Genomic DNA, 15,163 nt, shown 5'->3' with positions numbered 1-15,163 from the left:
CCGCCCCGTGGACACTCGGACAGGGCGAGGGGCTGGAGGTTGGAGGTCTTAGCGCTGTAGCGGATGGCGGGGTCCTGTCCGAGCCAGCTGGACAGCCCATCTTCCTTTCTTCCGCCCGTTGACAACTGAACGCTTACAGGCCTTGGATGCGAAGCTTTATCTCATCCTGCAGTTCAACGCCGGTCCTCCCTCCTCCTTAGCCTGGGAGCTGCATGTGGGGCAGGGACTGGGTCCGATCTCATTAACTTGGATTCAGTCATTCATTCAATTGTATTTACTGACTGCTTACTGTGCGCAGAGTACTGTACTGAGCACTCAGAAAGTACAATACAGCAACAAGGAGAGACAATTCCTGCCCACAGAGGGCTCACAGCCTAGAGGAGGGAGGAGACACACAACAGTACAAGTAAACGGGCATCTATATAAATAAGTAGAATTGCAGATATATACGTATATACATAAGCGTTGGGGGGCGGTGAAGGGGGGAAGCGGAAAGGGAGCGAGTCGGGGTGACGCGGAAGGGAGTGGGGGCCGAGGAAAAGTGGGGCTTGGTCTTGGATCCGTCCCGGCGCTCAGTACAGTGCTCAGCACGTAGTAAACGCTTAACCAGTATAACAATCATAATGGTAATGATGATAATAATAGTAATACTAGTCCAAAGCAATTGGGGGTGGTCAGCAGCCCGCTGCCTGGAATGAGGCCGAGGGTACAGCCGGGGATGGTCCTGGGGATCCTGAACATCGGAGGGGGGAAGTACCCGATGCCCAGCAGGCTGGACCCCTGGCTCCTCCTGGCCTCCCAACCTCGGGCGACCTCAGGAGTGGGCCAGGGGTCCGGCCGGCGGCGTGGCTTCCTGGGGACAACAAGGGCCTCCTACAAGCCCAAAGGACCTGGCTTCATTCACTCAATCCTATTTTATTGGGCGCTTACTGAGTGCAGGGCGCTTCGCATCCCGCCCCGCCCCTTGCCTGCTGTGTGACCTTGGGAGAGTCATTTTGCTTCCCTGGGCCTCAGTTCCCTCATCTGGAAACGGGGGTGAAGAGTACGGGGGAGCTTGGGGGCGGGCCGGGGGCCGCTTTAAAGGGAGGATGTGGGGGAGGGAAGAGGGAAGGGAGGATGGAGAAGGGAGGGGAAGAGAAGGGGAGGTATCCAGCACATGTGGTGGCGGCCGCAGGGCCCGGAAGGCCCTAAGAAGGCCCAGGGGCGGCCCCCCACCCCCACCCCCACCCCCCAACAATTCCTCCCGGGACTGGGGTTGGGGCCGGCGGCCGGTCCTGAGGCTGGAGGCCCGGCAGGCCCGGCCTTACCTCGGGCAATGACGTCCAGCAGCTCCTTCTCTTCCTGGCTCAGCCCGCCTTTTTGCGGACGAGCCATCGCGGCGGCTGCTAGCCCTCCTCCTGCTGCTGCTGCTGCTGCTGCTGCTAGCCCTCCTCGTCCGGCTGGTCCTGCTGCAGCAAGCCCTGCTGAATCGACTGCTGGCCCTCCTGGTCCTCCTCCTGCTAGTCCCGCTACCAGCTAGTCCAGTTGGCCTGCTGCTGGCCCTGCGGGTCTGGCTGCCGGCCCTCCTGATCCGGCTGGCCCTGCTGCTGCTAGCCCCACTGCAGCTAGCCCTGCTGGTCCTTGCTGCTGGCCCTGCTGGTCCTCCTGGTCCTGCTGCTGGCCCTCCTGCTGGCCCTCTTGGTCCTACTGCTGGCCCTGTTGGTCTGGCTGCTGGCCCTCCTGATCCGGCTGGCCCTGCTGCTGCTAGCCCCGCTGGTCCTTGCTGCTGGCCCTCCTGGTCCTGCTGCTGGCCCTCCTGGTCCTGCTGCTAGCCCCACTGCACCTAGCCCTGCTGGTCCTGCTGCTGGTCCTGCTGCTGGCCCTGTTGGTCCTGCTGGCCCTCCTGGGCCTGCTGCTGGCCTTGTTGATCGTGCTGGCCCTGTTGGTCCTGCTGCTGGCCCTGCTGGCCCTCCTGGTCCGGCTGGTCCTGCTGCTGGCTCTGCTGGTCCTGCTGCTGGCCCTGCTGGTCCTGCTGCTGGCCCTCCTGGTCCGGCTGGACCTGCTGCTGGCCCTGTTGGTCGTGCTGGCCCTGTTGGTCCTGCTGCTGGCCCTGCTGCTGGCCCTGCTGGTCCTGCTGCTGGCCCTGCTGGCCCTCCTGGTCCAGCTGGTCCTGCTGCTGGCCCTGTTGGTCGTGCTGGCCCTGCTGCTGGCCCTCCTGGTCTGGCTGGTCCTGCTGCTGGCCCTGTTGGTCCTGCTGCTAGCCCTACTGGCCCTCCTAGTCCGGCTGGACCTGCTGCTGGCCCTGTTGGTCGTGCTGGCCCTGTTGGTCCTGCTGCTGGCCCTGCTGGCCCTCCTGGTCCTGCTGCTGGCCCTGCTGGTCCTGCTGCTGGCCCTGCTGGCCCTGCTGGTCCAGCTGCTGGTCCTGTTGGTCGTGCTGGCCCTGCTGCTGGCCCTGCTGGCCCTGCTGGTCCAGCTGCTGGTCCTGTTGGTCGTGCTGGCCCTGCTGGTCCTGCTGCTGGCCCTGCTGGCCCTGCTGGCCCGTCCGGCCCACGCGCAAAGGGGAAAAGGGGTGTCTGCGGTCCGGAAGGCCGGGGCGGGCTGTCTCTGTCTCTCTCAGCCTCTCTATCTCCCCGTCTCTGTCTGTCTCTGTGCATGGAGCCAGCCCCTCCTCTTCCTCCTCTTCCTCCTCCTCTTCCTCCCCCTCCCCCAACCCCTCCCCCCCACCCGCCATTGGTCCCTGGCCGGGGAGGGAGGAGCGAGCCTGAATCCCTCCTGCTGCACTGGGATTTTGGGGGTGGGGGTGGGGGGGCTCCCGCGCGTCGGGGGAGGGTCCCGGGGGAGGAGGCTGAGCCGGGCCGCCGGGACAAGCCGGGAGGGCGGTCTGGAGGAGGGGCGGGGGGCGTGGCTCAGTGTGCGGTTGTGGGGTTGTGGGGTTGTGTCGGTGCGGCCGCCCATGTGCCGGTCCTTCCCGGCTCTATTGTCTGCCGCCCGCTCGCCCCCGGGCCAGGACCGGCCCCCACAGGTAAGAGGACGGCGAACGCCCACCCCCTGGATGGACTCCTGGGTTCCCCGCCCCCCATCCCTCCCCCGGCCCTTCCAGCCCGCCCCGGCCCAGGGTCCCGAGTGCGAGTGCCGCTCCCCGGCGGGGCGGAGCGGAGCGGAGCGGGGCCGGACAGCCCAACGCCACAGCTGGACGGAAAGACCCGAGGCGGGGAATGGGGGGCCAGAAGGGGGGAACCGGCCCCTACGGATCGCCCCGCCACCCCGGGTAGCCCCCAGCCCATCCCCTCTAGTCCTAGCCCATCCCCTCCTACCCCATCCCATCCCCTCCTACCCCATCCCATCCCACCTTCCACCCCCATCATACCCTCTAGTCCCATCCCCTCTAGTCCCATCCCATCCCCTCTAGTCCCGTTCCCTCCTACCCCGTCCCATCCCCTCCTACCCCATCCCATCCCCTCCTACCCCATCCCATCCCCTCCTACCCCATCCCATCCCACCTTCCACCCCCATCATACCCTCTAGTCCCATCCCCTCTAGTCCCATCCCATCCCCTCTAGTCCCGTTCCCTCCTACCCCGTCCCATCCCCTCCTACCCCATCCCATCCCCTCCTACCCCATTCCATCCCATCTCACCGCCCGTCCCATCCCCATTCCACCCCCCATACCATCCCACCTCCCATCCCAACCCCTCCAGTCCCATCATTCATTCGATCGTATTTATTGAGCGCTTATTGTGTGCAGAGCACTGGACTAAGCGCTCGGAATGGACAATTCAACAGAGACAATCCCTGCCCAACAATGGGCTCACAGTCTAAAAGACGGGCTCGCAGTCATCCCATTTCCTCCTACCCCATCCCACCCCCATCCCATTCCATCCCACCTCCCATCCCACAACCCATTTCCTCCAACCCCCTCCCACCCCACCTCATCCCATTCTTCCTACCCCACCCCATCTCACCCCCATCCCATTCCATCCCACACCCCATTCCCTCCTACCCCATCCCACCCCATCCCACCCCCCATCCCATTCCCTCCTACCCCACCCCATCCCGCACCCCATTCCATTCCCTCCCACCTTCCACCCCATCCCATTCCCTCCCATCCCATTCCCTCCCATCCCTTCCCCCCATCCCGCCCCATCCCCTGCAGCGAGGACCGAACAAGCCAGTCCGGGCCGTTAGCCCCCCTCGCCCGGCTTTTCGGGATCCACCTGTGCCCGACCGTCGTCACCCAATCGTTTCGTACAGTGCTCTGCGCACTGGAGGTGCCCAATAAATCTTAATCAATTCATGATATATATACATTTTAAGGGCTGGGTGCAGACCACAGTACGAAAGACTTGGTTGAGGACAATGGATCAATAAATAGATCCCTCCTCTCGAAGATCTTACAATGCAGCGGGAGTGACAGACAACTAATATAAATTACAGGTAAGGAGGAAAAAAAAATCGAGCAAAGATACTCTCGTGGACACGGAACGGGTTTGCAACTCCGTTGCATCCTCCTAAGCACTTACTACAGTGCTTCGCACCCAGTGAACGCTCAATAAATAATAAGCGCTCCCTCATCCCCACGGTACTTATGTGAATATTTGTACATATTTATAATTCTATTTATTTTATTAATGATGTGTATAGATATCTAATTCTATTTACTTATATTGATGCTATTTATGCCTGCTTACTTGTTTTGATGTCGGTCTCCCCGCTTCGAGACTGTGAGCCCGTTGTGGGCAGGGATGGTCTCTTTTTGTTGTTGAATTGTACCTTCCAAGCGCTTAGTCCAGTGCTCTGCACACAGTAAGCGCTCAATAAATACAACTGAATGAATGAACGAATGTACATATCTGTAATTTATTTATGTTAATGACCGTCTCCCCCCTCCATACTGTAAATTCATCGTGGGCAGGAAACCGTGCCCACCAACTCTGTTGTATCGTATTTGCTCAAGTGCTTAGTACAGTGTCCTGCACACAGTAAGTACTTGATCAATATGATTGAATCAATCCATGGTTTTTATTGAGCGCTAACTAGGTGCAGAGCACTGCACTAATTGATTAAATCCCATCGATTGACATAAGTGCTATGGAGGTGAGGACTGAGGTGAGATGTAATGAAGTGCTTAGGGGAGTACTAAAGTAATAATAATAATTATGGTACTTGTTCAGAGTTTACCAGGTGCCAGGCACTGTACTAAGCACTGGAGTGGGTAACAAGATAATTGGGTCGGACGCAGTCCCTGTCCCACATAGGGTTCCCAGTCTTGATCCCCGTTTTACAGATGGGTAACTGAGGCCCAGAGAAGTGATTTGATTTGCCCAAGGTCACACCACAGACAAGTGGCAGTGTCTGCATTAGAACCCAGGTCCTTCTGACTTCCAGAGCAATGCTCTTTCCCATATTGTTGCGTGATTGCAGGCTGGGGAGTCACCGGGTACCAAATCCAGCCTCCTGGGAAGACAGGCCAAACACACAAACCTCCCCTATGACCCCTCTACCTCATGGGCAACCAAACTCCTGCCGCTGAAAAGTTCTCCAGGAAAGTGGCAGCATTTCTTTCCCTTCTCTCTCTCTGTCTCCTCCCACCCGCACAAATAACAGAAGCCCCTTTGGTCCTTGCTCATTTTTTTATTGAATATGAGATACTCTGGGGCCTTTGCTGAGCTGGACTCCGAGTTGTTATATCATTTGTCCTGTTAAAATGCAGGACCAGTGTCTCCTGCTCTATGCTTTCTAACGCTCAACTCGTTTGCATTTTCTGATTTGAATTGAGACACAGGATACACATCGATCAATCATTGGTGTTTATTGAGCCTTTAATCTGGGCAGCGCACTGTAATAAACGCTTAGGGGATTTCAATCTCAGTGAAGTCTCTTCTCAGAAACAAAACAAGTCCAGTAAATCGCTCGTGCCCCAAGCTGGTCCCTTCTGAAAAATCTAGTGGTGATTGAAATGCTGGGAAGGGTTGCTTTATTGAAAACGCAATAGGTGAGATTAAATTTAAGGACAAATTCTTTTTGACATTAAGAACAATGTAACACTAGGGCAAACTGGATAGAGTCCCAGTGATCGTTGGGGCTGGCTCATGCCAGATGGCTTTGCAAACTTGATAAAAATGCCTGTGGAGTAATCTCATGCACATGGGATGCTTTAGCCATGGAGGAGTCGGAAGAAATAGCTTCTCCACTGATATTGTTTCCATGATGTCTGCCAATGTTTTCTTCCAATTGCTTGCCTGTCTCACTTACGGGTCTCCGTGGGAGTTCTGTGACAAATCAGAAAATATCCCTGTAGCGGCAACATGTTCTAAGCGGAGGTCTAACCAGTTGACACATTTAAAAGCTGCTGCCGGTGGGTCTGCTGATATTACCCCAAAGCACTTTACATCATTGTTCTGAGGAGTGCAGATATTTATGTGGGAATAGGGTCGGCTCTTGAGCATTTGTTAAAAGGCTACTCTGTCCCTCGGGATTTTTCTTAGGATAAATGAGTAGCAGTGATAGATAACATATCTTACTCATATTCCTGATTTCCTTTGAACATGGAGAATGAGGGCTCTTCCTTCTCTTCAATAGGTTAAATGCCACTTATTTTAGATCACCCTTTTTCTTTTCTTCTCTGCTTTGATCAAGACATCTTGGTAAGGTCTTAGAGCAGGTAACATGAAACACACACAGAGACACATCTGCCTGTGAGGCTATTTCTTGCAGCAATCAGCTATTCCAAAAATCAAGAGAATTATACAGAAGGTTCATTTTCATTGAAAAGGGAACCCTGTTTTGGGTGCCTAAAAGGAGGAAATGGTTTCCAAGATAATGTTTTCTTCCAGAATTAATTTCTTCCTCGCTTAAAAAACAAAACTAAAAATGTTGTCTTTAAGAGTATTACTTTTGTGCACCCAAATCATTCTATGGTGGTGCAGGCAGCTGCTTTTAAGAAACCATTTGACTTCTTTTTTTAACAAGTTGAAGATGAAAGCCTGACATGAGTACTTGACATTTAGAACATGGAATCCTTTTGGATTTCAGAGAAGTTGAAAAGAATGGTCAGAGATGCTAAATGGTCATGCTTAATTTTATAATGCTATGATGATTATTATTATTGCCATGAATGATTAACTGGGATAGCTACCAACATTCAAAGTGGAGAATTTAAAACAGGGAGCCAATTGGGATACAATTGAGCACGATTCAGACTGCTACATTAAAATAACTTCCTTGGTGAAATTGACACACCCTAAAAATGATTGACTATGCTAGCATTTTTTTTCCTCCAGATCATAACTTTACTGGAGTGTTTCTCTCCCCCCTACCCCCCGCACCATTTGAATTGCCTGTGTTTAGTGTAAAATTATTTTTTCATGCCCAGGGTAAAAAAATCTTCCTCGAGAGGGATATGGCATTAGTTTTCCAACCCCTAAGTAATTACCGGGATAAGGGTAGTTCAATCTGTGAGCATGGCTAGATGGTGTTAATGCGAGGATTTGCTTACTTGATTCTAGCTCCTATGAAGATTATGGAGAAGGGAGAAAGCTTTAAGGTGCCACCTCGGAATTTAAAGACATAAAGACTTTAGTCTCTCGTCCCTGAGGATATGTAACTGCAGCACTTATTAAAAAGTAACACGTTTGCATAGCAATTGTGGCACTTGTTTTCACAAGAACAGAGCTTTCATTTAGAAACAGCCCCCTTCTAGTTGCTCTCCTGTCTTTAAAATTGCAATGAAACAAAGAGATAAACGAAAAATGTGCTTTTGGACCAATATTAAAAATGAAATTCCCAGGTTTTCTTGTAAAAGTGATCATCAGTGCTGTTTTACCTCTTTGAGTGATGAATGGGTAGCTTAAGCATGGCAAGCCTTTTAAATATATATTTTTTTTAAAGGCCACATTGTTTAGTGGGACTAGTTGGGTCTGGGAGTCAGAACCTGTATTCTGGTCCCAGCTCTGCCTACCTTGCGTGAGTTGTTTAACCTCTGGGGGCTTTAATTTTCTTCTACCTGTCTCTCCCACCTCATGTCAGGTGTTGTAGTAATGGGGTATAATGGGAAGTGATGCGGAGCGCTTTGAAAAAATACAAGGGCTGCACAAATTCAAGGTACCATCACTTCCATCTAGTACTTGTTTTTCTTTGCACATTTTGGTTAGAACTCTATTGAGGAATTAAGGAATGTTCTTCTCATTCCACTTATCAATCGATCATCTTCATTGAGCACTTACTGTGTGCAGACCACTGTACTAAGTGCTTGGGAAAGTACAACATAACAATACAATAGAGTTGGTAGGCAGAGCTGGTAGGTAGGTAGGTAAGCTTGCTTGTAAGCTCACAACAAGCTTACAGTGTAGTGTAGAATAGGAAGACGAAGCGGATTGTTCCCATTGCAGATGTAAGCTCCCTGTGGGCCTGGGGCGAGTCTACCAATTCTATTGTACTTTACTCTCCCAAGGGCTTAGTACAGTGCTCTGCACAGAGTAAGTGCTCAGTAAGTATCATTGATGGATTCATCCCTGTAGGATGTCAAGTACTCCAGCATGAGGTCCTTCAGAAACCCAGCCTCGTTAGGCAAAAACTTGGCTGGAATCGAATGGACAAGAATAATCACTATGGCATTTGTTAAGTGCTTACTATGTGCAGAGGATTGTATTAAGGGAGGGGTAGATTAACCCTACATTAACCTTGATTAACAAGGTAATCAAGTCAGACACAGTCCATGTACCACATGAGGCTCACAGGCTCAGGAGAGGGGAGTACAGGTACTGAATTCCCATTTTACAGATGAGGAAACTGAGGCACTGAAAAGTGACAACTTGCCCAAGCTCACACCAGAAGATCAATGGCAGAGGCAGGATTAGAACGCAGGTCCTCTGGCTCCCAGGACTGTGCTTTAAATACTGGGCCAGGCTGCTTCTCATTGTGTATTGTGGAAAGGATTGTTTCTAATTCTTTAATAGAGCACCGTAGCCAAACCGTGAAATGGAAGACTATGTTCTAGAAGAATCTGCAGTCCTGGAATGCTGCAGGTTTCTGTCCGTTGGGTCACTTATAGCTCCACTGGTATAAAATTATTGCCCTTGATAGTTGGGAAGCAATAGTAATTAAGGTTTGGGCAAGATGTGATTTTTTTTCTCCTTTTCTTCCCTTTCTTTCCTTATAGCTTGCATTTGTCCAATAGATGTGCAGACTCAAGTTTTATGATGCTGCATGACTTTTTTTTTTAATCGACTTGGGTCTTTTAAAGTGAATATCTCCCTTGCTAGGGTAACGCTTTTTAGTAGATGATAAAAATGTTCATAAAGCATTTTTTTCCCCTCTCAAGTTCCATTTCTGGCACCGCCATCCTTCCCATCTCACAAGCCCCTAACCTTGGCATTATCCTTGACTCCGGTCTCTCATTCAACCTGTGTAGCCAATCTGTCACCAAATACTGTCGGTTTCACCTTCACAACATCGCTAAAATCCACCCTTTCCTCTCCATCCAAACCGCTATCACGTTAGTACAATCACTCATCCCATCCCACCTAGATTACCGCGTCAGCCTCCTTTCTGACCTCCCAACCTTCTGCCTCTCCCCACTGCAGTTCATACTTCACTTGGCTGTCTAGATTATCTTAATACATAAACGTTCTGGGCATGTCACATCCCTCCTCAAAAATCTCCAGTGGCTGCCCATCTACCTCCGTATCAAACAAAAACTCCTCGCCATTGGCTTTAAAGCTCTCCATCTCCATCCCCTTGCCCCCTCCTACCTCACCTCAGTTCTCTCCCTCTACAACTCAGACCACACACTCCATTCCTCTGGTGCCGCTAACTTTCTCACTGGGCTTTCATCTCAGCCCAGTAGCAGCGTGGCTCAGTGGAAATAGCACGGGCTTGGGAGTCAGAGGTCATGAGTTGGAATCCCGGCTCTGCCACTTGTCAGCTGTGTGACTGTGGGCAAGTCACTTCACTTCTCTATGCCTCAGTTACCTCATCTGTAAAATGGGGATTAACTGTGAGCCTCGCTTGGGACAACCTGATTACCCTGTATCTATCCCAGCACTTAGAACAGTGCTCGGCGCATAGTAAGCGCTTAACAAATACCAACATTATTATCTTACCTATCCTACTTCCGTCCCCCAGCCCATGTCCTAACAGTGGCCTCAAATCCACCAGACAATGACTCTCCCCCACTTCAAAGCATTACTAAAGGCCCATCTCCTCCAAGAGGCCTTTCCAGACCAAGCCCCTCTTTTCTTCATCTCCCACTCCCTTCTGCATCACTCTGACTTGCTCCCTTTGTTCTTCCCTCCCTCCCCGCCCCACAGTAACAATAATAATAATAATGATGATAGTTGTTAAGCACTTACTATGTGCAAAGCACTGTTCTAAGTGCTGGGGGGATACAAAGTGATCAACTTGTCCCACGTGGGGTTCACAGTCTTAATCCCCATTTTACAGATGAGGGAACCGAGGCCCAGAGAAGTGAGGTGACTTGCCTAAAGTCACACAGCTGACATGTGGCGGAGACAGGATTAGAACCCATGACCTCTGACTCCCAACCTTGCTCTTTCCCCTGAGCCACGCTTATAACTGAAATTTATGTATTTTTATGGTTGTCTATTTACTTGTATTGATGTCTGTCTGTCTCCCCCCATCTAGACTGTGAGCTTGTGGTGGACAGGAATTGTCACTCTGTATTGCTGTACTGTACTTTCCCAAGCACTTAATACAGTGTCCTGCACACAATAAGCGCTCAATAAATATAACTGAATGAATGAATGAATTTATGAACTTGAAAATCACTGTCAAAGTCAGGCATGCTGGTACCTACAAAATTTTCATCTGATATTTTATTCATTCAATAATATTGAGCGCTTACTAGGTGCAGAGCACTGTACTAAGCTCTTGGAATGTACAAATCGGTAACAGATAGAGACAGTCCCTGCCCTTTGATGGGCTTACAGTCTAATCGGGGGAGATGGACAGACAAGAACAATAGCAATAAATAGAATCGAGGGGATGAACATCTCATTAAAACAATAGCAAATAAATAGAATCGAGGCAATGTACATCTCATTAACAAAATAAATAGGGTAATGAAGATATATACAGTTGAGCGGACGAGTACAGTGCTAAGGGAGAGGGGGAGGAGCAGAGGGAAATGGGGGGAAAAGAGGGTTTAGCTGCGGAGAGGTGAAGGGTGGGTAGAGGGAGCAGAGGGAAAAGGGGAGCTCAGTGTGGGAAGGCCTCTTGGAGGAGGTGAGCTTTAAGTAGGGTTTTGAAGAGGGGAAGAGAATTAGTTTGGCGGAGGTGAAGTTAGTACCATCATCATCCTTTCTACACTAATATGTTTCGAAGGACTATTTTTCTTCGCATTTGAGACTATTGAATAATAGTCAAGCTACCCATTCCCCCCCAAAAAAGTAAAGAAATGATCCCCAAAGGGATATTTTATTTTAAATTTCCATTTCCTCTGCATGAACAATTTCCTTGAGAACCACTTGGGAATAATGAGTATCAATAGAACTCGGGCAAGCAGATTCACTTCTGTTGTTAATTAAATCGGTGATGACTGGAAATGCCAAGTTCATGTCTATAATCCTGAGGATTGTTTACTAGGTTCTGTATTTATTTTCAAGAACATCAAATCAACACTGAAGCTGTCTTCTTGGAAGACGCTGTTTAATATGAAAGCGTGTTATGAGTCATGCCAATTAAAAGGTTAGGTTCTCAAGGACACTGATTTTTTTCATGGTTTTGAAAAGGAAAATAGATGTGTCTTTGCCAACAATGTGCATTTAAAATGGATCGTGTTATATCTCTGGGAGTCAGAAGGTTATGGGTTTCAATCCCGGCTCTGCCACTTGTCTGCTGCGTGACCTTGGGCAAGTCACTTCACTTCTCTGTGCCTCAGTTCCTCCTCTGTAAAGTGGGGATTAAGGTGCAAGCCAGTTGGCTTGCATCCACCCCAGTGATTTGTACCATGCCTGGCAAATAGTAGGAACTTAACAAATACCACAATTATTATTATTAATATTATTATTATTATTGTTTTTTACATTTGCATGTCTCTCCACACGCCACCCCCGTTAAGACTGTGAACTCCCTGGGGAAAATCGGGATGGCTTTTAAGTTTTCTTGCAATTCCTTTGGGAGCCCAAACCAGTTGAGACACACAGTATGTGTCAAATATGTAAGCCCTGACAGTGTCAACTATTTGTTTATTAAAGTCACATTGGATAAATTAATTTCATCCACCTAGCAGCTGTATTTATTGAGGGTTTACCGTGTACAGAGCACTGTGCTAAGGGCTTGAGAGAGTATGATATAAATGTAATCTTCATACAAGATTCTGCTTACCAGAGCACAGGCCTGGAAGTCAGAAGGTCATGGTTTCTAATCCTGGCTCCACCACTTGTCTGCTGTGTGACCTTGTGCAAGTCACTTCTCTTCTCTGGGCCTCAGTTACCTCATCTATAAAATAGAGATTGAGACTGTGAGCCCCACATAGGACAGGGACCGTGTCCAACCCAATTTGCTTTTGTACCCTCCAGTGCTTAGTACAGTGCCTAGAACAGAGTAAGCGCTTAATAGATACCACAGTTTCTATTATCATTTTGATGGTATTTCTCTCCTCCCATTCCATACCCCAACAACAAGTTTGAGAATGTCTCCTCAAATTGAATCTGAATTGATTTTCCTGGAAGAAGGATTATTTTCAGACTCTTTCTGCATTCAGGATTAAAACCTTCTTATGTAAACTAATGGTATGTTCTAAAAGTCTTGATCTTGAAAATTTTTTATACTTCTATATTTCCTGAATAAGGAAAAACCTTCGAAGGTTTCATTCTATCTTCTCATGTCCCAGGCTTTATTTATGCTACGGTTGATTTTGTGTCTGCTCCAAACAGGAACTGTGTCTAAGCCAATAATTCAAGAAACCACAGCATCGTGACATTATTAACAATACACTCAGTGAGGCAGTGTTTCTCTGAACCTTACTTCGTTAATGTAGCAGCTTCTGTTGTTCAGTGTTTGAAACCTGAAGTCAGATGGATTCTAATTGCTCAAGACATTTAGGGTAATCTCCTCTGACTAAAAGTACACTTTCAGCAAACTAAATTAGCCTGCATGTCAAGTCACCTCTAAAACAGAAAAGATGCAAAATAACTTGATGGACAGGTTAGTCATTGAAATCACAAAAGTAACTGGCCATGACACTTTCCTTCAGAGATTTGCATGAAAATTCAGCTCCCTTGCTTTTGGTAAACTTTGACTTTGTCAGTCCTGACAAGTGATCTATTTGGGTCAGAAGATTTCCCTGGAAACTTTAGTCATGAGCTTCAGTTTCCATTAGGAATTCCACCCTGAAGTCATTGACTTTCAAATCCTTCATCTATTTGGAAAGACCCCCAATTCTGTTCTATTTCAAAACAGATACATATTCATTCAAATAAAGGAAATCATTACATCACACTCATATTCTGACTTCCCTAAGGAAAAAAATAAGTGGAAGAATCCATTAGCGTGTTATTTATCAGCCTTATAAATAAATCTACACCAAATTACCATTCAACACAATAGTGTTTTAAACCTGCCCTCCTTCCCAACAAAGATGTTCAGTTAAGGAGGTGGACAAAATAAGCATTATTTTCTATTCCCACTAACCAGTGGCTATTTTCAAAATCAGGGAGCTTCAACTAAGCCAAAGGAGGCTCCTCCTCACTGCAAAATGAGCAAAACATATGTGCGTGCTTGTGCCAACACACACATACACACGTGCCATTTCCCAGCCTCCTTGCTCCCCTCCCCCAACTCCGATTGGACTGAGGCCCATATTAAAAACAGCACTGGATCTGGTTGAGGGGTGAGGTGGGGTGGAGAGGAAATGTATACATCAGAGTCCAGCAGCCTGGCCTAGTGGATAGAGCCTGGAAGTCAGCAGGTCATGGGCTCTAATCCCGGCTCTGCCACATGTTTGCTGTGTGACCTTAGGCAAGTCATTTCACTTCTCTGTGCCCCAGTTCCCTCATCTTTAAAATGGGAAGCGATCTGCACAGATTTACACAGATGTAAATCTGTAAATGGTGAGCCTCATGTGGGACAGGAACTGTGTTAAACCCGATTACCTTGCATCTACCCCAGTGTAGCTCAGTGGAAAGAGCACGGGCTTGGGAGTCAGAGGTCATGAGTTCGAATCCCAGCTCTGCCACTTGTCAGCTGTGTGACTGTGGGCAAGTCACTTAACTTCTCTGTGCCTCAGTTACCTCATCTGTAAAATGGGGATTGACTGTGAGCCTCACGTGGGACATCCTGATTACCCTGTATCTACCCCAGCGCTTAGAACAGTGCTCAGCACATAGTAAGCACTTAACAAATACCAACATTATTATTATTATTATTTAGAACTGTGCCTGGCACCTAGTACTTAACAAATACCATAATTATTAAATCTATTTTTCCCCATTGTATTTGTATACCTATTGCTTAACAAAGCATTGTAAGCAAAGTAGGGAGGCCTGGGAGTCAGGACACCTGGGTTTTTTGTCCTGGTTCTGTTCCTTAAACTGTTCTCCCTCTTAGACTAGGACCCTCATATAGGACCAGGCCTTGGGGGAGGAGAGGAGGGTCTCAATTAGTAATAGCACTCATGGTATTTGTTAAGTGCTTACTGTGTATCAAGCACTATTCTAAACACTAGGCTAGATACAAGCTAACCAGGTTGTACCTAGTCCCTGTCCCACCTGGGGCTCACACTCTTAATCTCCATTTTACAAATGAGGTAACTGAGTCCCAGAGAAATTAAGTGACTTGCCCAAGGTCACACAGCAGACAAGTGGAGAAGCCAGGATAAAACTCAGGTCCTTCTCACTCCTAGGTCTGCACTCTATCCACTAGGCCATGCTGCTTCCGTATCATTTGGTTATCTTATATCTACCCCAGCACTTAGCACAACATTTAATGCCTTCTAAGTGCTTTAATAAATATCAACATTATTATTGTATTTTTTAATGGTGTTTGTTAAGTGCTTACTATGTGCCAGGCACTGTATTAAGTGCTGGGGTAGAATCTAGATAATCAAGTTGGACACAGTCCCTATCCCACATAGGGCTCCAAGACTTAATCCCAATTTTTCAGACAAGGTAACTGAGGCAACAGAGAAGTCAAGTGACTTTCCCAAGATCACAAAGCAGACAAGCGGC

The 15,163-nt window shown here is 48.6% G+C and overlaps 3 protein-coding genes across 4 annotated transcripts in view; 1 reads left to right on the top strand and 2 right to left on the bottom strand.

Annotated features, from left to right (window-relative positions):
- ANKMY2 (ankyrin repeat and MYND domain containing 2) overlaps positions 1-1,608 on the bottom strand; it is a 40,538-nt gene extending 38,930 nt beyond the window's left edge. The window contains exon 1 of the mRNA XM_029070603.2: positions 1,308-1,608. Within this exon, the coding sequence (XP_028926436.1) occupies positions 1,308-1,374 (67 nt within the window). The 5' untranslated portion in view covers positions 1,375-1,608. The remainder of the gene's footprint in view (positions 1-1,307) is intronic.
- Positions 1,609-1,735: 127 nt separating this feature from the next.
- Positions 1,736-8,360, bottom strand: LOC120638542 (TRIO and F-actin-binding protein-like). Its single transcript, XM_039912818.1, has 2 exons — positions 8,320-8,360; positions 1,736-2,509 (listed from the first exon to the last, which is right to left on the bottom strand). Exons 1-2 carry the CDS (start codon positions 8,358-8,360, stop codon positions 1,744-1,746), a joined length of 807 nt encoding a protein of 268 aa, XP_039768752.1. The 3' UTR covers positions 1,736-1,743.
- The window catches only part of BZW2 (basic leucine zipper and W2 domains 2), an 80,083-nt gene continuing 67,799 nt past the window's right edge, over positions 2,880-15,163 (top strand). Inside the window, exons 1-2 of one of the 2 annotated variants that reach the window (XM_029070604.2) lie at positions 2,931-3,001; positions 4,293-4,412. The gene's annotated coding sequence lies outside the window, so the exon portion shown is untranslated. Of the gene's footprint in view, positions 3,002-4,292; positions 4,413-15,163 lie in introns of both variants that reach the window. The other variant, XM_029070605.2, reaches the window with a different exon arrangement.

The sequence above is a fragment of the Ornithorhynchus anatinus genome, chromosome 8 (genome assembly GCF_004115215.2).
Source record: "Ornithorhynchus anatinus isolate Pmale09 chromosome 8, mOrnAna1.pri.v4, whole genome shotgun sequence".
NCBI classification, from domain to species: domain Eukaryota; kingdom Metazoa; phylum Chordata; class Mammalia; order Monotremata; family Ornithorhynchidae; genus Ornithorhynchus; species Ornithorhynchus anatinus.
Note: the sequence above shows the minus strand (reverse complement) of the source record. Positions and strands in the feature narration are given on the sequence as shown.

What these genes read in the sequence shown, in the direction of transcription:
- LOC120638542 (XM_039912818.1), bottom strand. Translation starts at nt 8,360, where the DNA reads ATGGGAACAATCCGCTTCGTCTTCCTATTCTACACTACACT. An exon ending in TTCCTATTCTACACTACACT is followed by an intron (nt 2,510 to 8,319) that starts GTAAGCTTGTTG and finishes ACGGGCCAGCAG; the next exon opens with GGCCAGCAGGGCCAGCAGCA.